General features: G+C 41.0%; 1 protein-coding gene across 1 annotated transcript in view; it reads right to left on the reverse strand.

The window, feature by feature from the left end:
• The window catches only part of wdr45 (WD repeat domain 45), a 7903-nt gene extending 1368 nt beyond the window's left edge, over positions 1-6535 (reverse strand). Inside the window, exons 1-10 of the mRNA XM_008300167.1 lie at positions 6418-6535; positions 6082-6223; positions 5201-5275; positions 4016-4120; positions 3350-3455; positions 3134-3228; positions 2127-2206; positions 1837-2045; positions 765-866; positions 543-688 (exon numbers count right to left, since the gene is read on the reverse strand). Coding sequence (XP_008298389.1) covers positions 543-688; positions 765-866; positions 1837-2045; positions 2127-2206; positions 3134-3228; positions 3350-3455; positions 4016-4120; positions 5201-5275; positions 6082-6130 — 967 coding nt within the window. The 5' untranslated portion in view covers positions 6131-6223; positions 6418-6535. The remainder of the gene's footprint in view (positions 1-542; positions 689-764; positions 867-1836; positions 2046-2126; positions 2207-3133; positions 3229-3349; positions 3456-4015; positions 4121-5200; positions 5276-6081; positions 6224-6417) is intronic.
• Positions 6536-6994: the final 459 nt, after the last annotated feature.

The following is a 6994-nucleotide window of genomic DNA, read 5'->3' on the forward strand; positions in this document are numbered from 1 at the left end:
TAGTATGTCGTCAAAAATGTCGTAAAATCGTCATAGTTTAGTAAGTCGTCAAAAATGTCGTGAAAACGTCATAGTTTAGTATGTCGTCAAAAATGTCGTAGAAACGTCATAGTTTAGTATGTCGTCAAAAATGTCGTAAAATCGTCATAGTTTAGTAAGTCGTCAAAAATGTCGTAAAAACGTCATAGTTTAGTATGTCGTTAAAAATGTCGTAGAAACGTCATAGTTTAGTATGTCGTCAAAAACGTTATAAAATCGTCATAGTTTAGTATGTCGTCAACAATGTCGTAAAAACGCCATAGTTTAGTATGTCGTTAAAAATGTCGTAGAAACGTCATAGTTTAGTATGTCGTCAAAAATGTCATAAAAACGTCATAGTTTAGTAAGTCGTCAAGAACGTCACATTGTGCCTTTCAGTTATTTTCTGAGCAACATCAGGCACCAGAACTCACTCTCATTGCACACGGTATGATGACAATAAAGGGCATTCATTCATTCAACTTCCTCTCCTGGATGCGTGACATTCGCTCTGTTTTGCTCACCGATGACGGAGTTGACGTTCTTGGACGTGTTCTTTCCGAAGGCGCAGATGCAGGCGCACTCGGCCGGGACGGTGAAGCTGGCCAGAGACCACTGGCTGTCCACGTACTGGCCGATCACCGGGCCCACCTTCCCCACCCGGGCCAGCCTGGGGGCAGCAAACACACGGGTCAGAACCTACCGGGGGTTACAGGACGACACAACAAGACGGACGGGGTTCTTACGCCGAGCGCCGGTTCAGCTTGGTGTCCTTGAGGGCGAAGATGTGGACGGTTCCTTTATCGCTGGAGGCGCAGAGGAAGGACGAGTCGTGGCTGAAGTTGATGCTGCAACGAACAGAACACTCGGAGGTTCTGATGCTGTTTGGTTCAGTTTAACTCACTCACAGAACTTCTAAAACACAAGACTTCTTACTTGTTTCAGCTTGATCGCAACAAATTCTTACTGCATTAAAGTGAGAATAAAGTCGTGATTTCTGTAAATTCTGCAGCACAAACGGCTGATAAATGAGGCTGAAAAGATGTTTGACTAAAAATGCAGTTTTTATAAATTGTATAATTATTTTTGTTGATTCTTGACTTTTGTATTTGTTCATATATTTTATTTTCAGGTAGGATTTCTTCTTTTTTTAATCTCAGCTGCACAACTTGCTTCTGTCGTCCTGCTGCTTTGTGTTATTGTGCAAAAAACTCAAAAATTGCTTTATTTCATTCACTCTGTGGACAACTGTGACTTAAACTACTCTCTGTTGTATTATTTAAATAAACTTTACATCATGTAAACAGTTTTTCATGTATTATTATCTGAAAATATATAACGTTAGAAGTATTAAAGGAGCTGCAGGTTATTTCTTTTTAATTTTCTGTTATTAAATTATTAGTTTTTATCCACTGAATTCTGTTTTTATGCATTTTGCTGCCTTGTGAAGCCCTTTGGAGCAGAAAGAGTTAAAAGTTCTCCACAAATAAACAATATTTTGGTATATTTTTTCTGTTTTCTACCTCATTGTCTCCGTTACTGATTGAATTTTACATTTTCAAACACAGAAAGGTGTTTTCTTTGGATTCAGACTGACTTTAGACTTTATGTTCTGAGTCGTCTTTTCCTGTTTTTATGTGAAACTGTTTTTTCATTTCCAGTCAAAGACTGAATGTAGTTTTCAGACTAAGAGCTGCTCCAGGCAACGTTTCTATACGTCAGACAGAAACGATGGAAGCAGTCGGTTAAATGAGCTAAAGTGACTGCAGATAAAGACGTCTCAGATCTGGTGTGTCTGTGGTTCTGATGTTCTGGTACCAGTAGAGCGTCGCCGGGTCGGTTCCTCTGCGCAGCTCCACCAGCTTGTCCCGGGTCGTGGTGTCAAACAGGCGGATCAGGGTCCCTTTGCGGGACGCCGACGCCGCCACGCTGCCCGGCTGGTTCAGCGCCACGCAGGCGATCTCGCTCTGGTGGGCGTTGATGGTGAACGGCGCCGACGACGTGCCGGGTTTGGTGTTGGACAGATCCTGGACACGGAGACACAAGTTACTGCACGGCCGTCGCTACCTGGACATTTGTTCCGGACGTTTGTTCTGAGGCGGACTCACGACCAGCTGAAGGCTTCCACACTTATGACCCGGAAACACCAGCAGCTGCTTCTCCAGACTGGGACACAAGTCACACAGACCTGCAAGACAAGAGTCAGGGAAAGACTTCAGAACCTGCAGCAGCAAGAGGAGGACACAAAGACACACAAAATGATCACAAAGACACAATATGATCAAAAACAGATGCTAAATGACCAAAAACTAATTCAATATGACAAAAAAGACACACATCACCAAAAGCAGTGCAAAATGGCCACAAAAGATGAAAAAATAACCACAAAGAGATGCAAAAATGACCATAAAGACACAATATCACCACAAAATCTTGCAAAACTGCCACAAAAGATTAAAAAAGGACCACAAAGAAACACAAAACAATCACGAAATACTAAAATTGACGACAGACAGATGCAAAATGACCACAAAAAGATGCAAAACAACCACAAAAGATAAAAAATGACTACAAACAGACACACAATCACCACAAACAGATGTAAAATGACCAAAAACTAATTCAATATGACAAAAAAGACACACATCACCAAAAGTAGTGCAAAATGGCCACAAAAGATGAAAAACATCACCACAAAGAGATGAAATGTGACAAAAAGGCACAAAATGATCACAAAAGATGAAAAATGAATGCAAATGGAAGCAAAATGACCAAATAAGACCTAAAAAACACAACAAAGACACAAAAATCACGACAAAAAGATGAAAAATGACCCCAAAAAAGACCTACAAAGACAACAAAAGGACACAAAATGACCACAAAAGATAAAAAATGACGACAAACTGATGCAATATGACAAGAAAGACACAAATCACCAAAACAAGAGGCAAAGCAGCCACAAAAGATTGAAAACGACCACAATGAGACACAAAATCACCATAGAATGGCGCAAAATGACCACAAACTATTAAAATAAAGGTGAACAAAAGCAAAAAGACCTACAAAGACACCACAGAGACACAACACGACCTCCAGCAGACGACCAGGACTCTACCTTTAGGATTGTCTCTGGTGTCGAACTCAAACAGCTTCACGGGGTTGTCGGGGAAACTGTAGACGTAGATCCTGTTCTTCAGGACGATGATGATCCTGGAGGGTCAACACAGGTGATCTATTGATTATCTGTTGACTATGGAGTCACACAGAGTCCATAGAGATGACTTATTGATTACTTATTGGCTACAGACACTCTGCGGTGACGGTAACTCACTTGTCGTGTCTCATGCGAACGGCCAGGACGGGTTTGGTGAAGGTGAACTCCAGAACCAGCTTGTCTTTGGGGTCACGGGACTCTCGGGCGTCGTCCCAAACCAGCACTGGAACAGAACAGAGGAACCGTGATGCATAAAACGGGTCGGAACAGACGCACAAGACGAGAAACAACCACAGAAACAGGAAGAAAAAAAACAGAGATGAACGAAAAACAGACACAAAGAGACAGAAAAACTACAACAACGAGACGATAAAGTTTGACAAAGAGGCAAAAAATGACCACAAAGAGATGCAAAGAGACTAAAAACAACAATAAAGTGACGTAAAAAAGACCACAGAGAGACTTGAAAATAACAAAAAGGGATGCAAAAGGACCACGAAACAGAAAATGAACACAGAAAATAAAAGAGACACAACACAACCACAAAGAAGCAAAACGACCAAAAAGAAATGAAAAAAACAATAAAATGACACAAAACGACCACAAACACCCAAAACCAGGAAGAGATAAAAGACGATGACAAGGAGACACAGACCGATGGTTCCTGAACACCAACAAACTAAATATTCAGGACGTCTGTGAACTAAATGTACGACTTGTCTTCTCCTACTCCATCCTGTTCTCGGTTCTTCTCTGGTTCTGAGGTTTGTTCGATGGACTCACCGGATATTTCGGAGAACTTGGGATTGACTCCGCCCCCGACGACGGCCAGCAGGTTGGAGCGGTGCAGCATGGAGCACTGGGCGACGCTCCCCACCTGCTCGTGGTCTGAAACGCAACACAAACACACACAAACAAACACAAACACACACACACACAAACACAAACACACAAAGACAGGATCAGAGACACACAGGAAGCGCTCAGACAGGATCAGTTAAAACAGTCCAGGTCAGGCTGGTGAACTGAAACAGACTGAGGAGGACGTTATAAAAGAGTTTTAGTGAAACGGAATTTATCACCATACTGACGTTTAGATTATAAATTATAGATTATATATATATATCTGCTGCACAGATCCTCAAGGCAAAGTTATGAGTTAGAAAATAACAACAAAAGAGACTGAAAATGACAAAAAGACACACAAACAACCAAAAATAGACAAAAAAAACCCAATAAAAAGACATAAAATGACCACAAATAGATAAAAAATAACTGCAAAGAGACTAAAAACGACAATAAAGAGACACAACATGTAAAACACAGACAGATAAATGAGATTGATTGAACTTGACTTTGTTAAACCTTCTTGTTCTGTGTGGGTCCACTCGGGCTGGACCCGACCAGCCCACTATTCGTTTCCTGTGCTGGTATCAGGAAAACAACTTTGATCTCCGTATATTCTCCGCCGTCGCCGACACTGGCGGCGGATACAAACACCTGAACTGGTCTTAGTAGCCAAATGGTCGTCATTAATTGGGTCGAATAACCGGACAACAGAAAGTACTGAAGGCCCAGCCTGAAGGTCCGCTGGTTCTGTGTCTCTTGTTTTTGTTCACCTATTTGCTGAATAATACCGATTCTGATGACGTTGTTGATCCACTTCAGGAGTCTTCTGTGAACCGAGCGTTCAGTTTTATTCTGTTATTACTGATATTATTTTACTCAGTCTGATCACAGGATGAGAAACTCTACGTCTGATTAATAAAAACAAAACAAGAACAGCGTTTTTGACCAAATCACCGTCGAGTTAAAGTCGACATTTGTGCCAAACTTCCCCTCTCGATGTTCACAGACGTTCAACAACAACCAGACCGACAGCCTGACAACAGGTTACAGGTAAATGTCTGAACACCAGACTGTGTTACCGAGTCGTGCAGCAGGTGAAACACGACGGTCTGGACTCACCCAGGTGGCCTTTCTCCATCAGCGGCTCCACGTTGTAGATCCGGACTCCTGTCTCCATCGCACAGCAGAAACAACCTGCCGGGGTGGAAAGACCTGCTGTTAACGTGTCTGGAGTTAATTTATACGTTACTGTAGAACGTACAGAGACCACACAGACACAGGAAGTGACCACACAGAGACAGGAAGTGACCACACAGAGAAAATAACAACAACAAAGTGACACACAATGACCACAAAGACATACAACGACACGGAGAGACAAAACAATTACAAAGAGATGCAAAAATGACAAAAAACAGCTGAAAAAGAATCACAACAAGACATAAAATTACAACTAAGAGACACAGAATAATTGGGGAAAAAAAACACAAAATAACAACAAAGTGACACAAAACGATGAAGAAAAACACAAAATAAAAAAACAAAACAAAAAAGATCATAAAAATGACCACAGAGACACAAAATTATGCCCAAAAAATATATAAAATCACAACAAAATAGACAAAATAATGTAAAAAAGACATAATACGACAACAAACAAACAAAAAATGACCAGAAAAGGAAACAAAACCACAAACACATGAAATGAGCAGCTGATCAAACACGAAGTTTCCTGAACTCAGACCTCTGACTTGTTCACAGCAGGTCAGAAACAACATTTACTGAAAGTGCTGAATACATAAATATAAGTGGATATAAGGATCAGACACTGTTTATATGTAAACATGAGGAAATAAAAGCTGAAGCCCGTTTTTACTTTAAGTTTAATATTAGTCTGAAACCTCAGTTTAACTCTGGCTCAGGTTATTGTGTTCTGTTCCTCTGTTTTCTGTGTTTATTTCTGTGTTTTGACAGATGCAGATGGAACATGAAGCTCTTACTCTGGTCCTGGTTGAACTGCAGGCTGTTGACTCCCCTCTGCTGAGCCATGGCTGCTAACCTGCTAGCCTGCTAGCCGAGCAGCTACCGAGCCGTTACCGAGGTTTTACCGGTAAAACTTCCGCTGCACCTTCAGAGGACCACCTGGGACAAACGACACAAACACACGGCGGCTGTTCAGAGCCACGAACTTCGCTTCACTGTTCAGCTGAGCGTTGAGCAACACCGCTGGACGTGAGCCCAGCTAGCTAGCGTTAGCATTAGCAACATTAGCGCCAGACAGCATCGCTACAAACGGCTGTTTTCACTGCGTCACGTCGGAATGAGGGAAGTCTCACCATGAAGCCGCCGAGAGGAGACGAGGCGGGGAGATTAAGACGTTTTAAAAACGGTTTAATGTGTTTTAAAAGCGGAACAGACGAAGACAAACAAACAACACGGAGGTTTGTTTTGGTTCTCCACTCACGGCGTCACAGACACGTGTTTCCGGTTTACTTCCGCATTCTGCTCGCGATATTGTTTTTTAAAAATGTAGAACAGAATGCTTTTTTATTGTCATCATACACAGAATGCAACGAATTCAAAAACATACAATTTAAAAATAGACAATAACAAAAATAAACTATTTAAAAATAGACAACATGAACACACACGATTCAAAACAACGCAGTTTTAAAATTACACAATTTAAAGAAATACAAACACAAATATGGTGTTTAAAAATATACAGTCTACATTTTTAATGCAAATATAAGTATGTTGTGGATACATAAGGACAGGAAATAAAAAGATTTGAAAATTAAACTACCGGATACATTAATACAAAAATTTAAAAGTGTTTTTCAAGTAAAACAAATGACAACAAACAAACAAGACTGAGGTTTGTTTTGGTTTTCAACTGGCAGGCAAATGTTT

This window comes from Stegastes partitus, unplaced genomic scaffold (assembly GCF_000690725.1).
Source record: "Stegastes partitus isolate 25-593 unplaced genomic scaffold, Stegastes_partitus-1.0.2 Scaffold1506, whole genome shotgun sequence".
Taxonomy (NCBI): Eukaryota; Metazoa; Chordata; class Actinopteri; family Pomacentridae; genus Stegastes; species Stegastes partitus.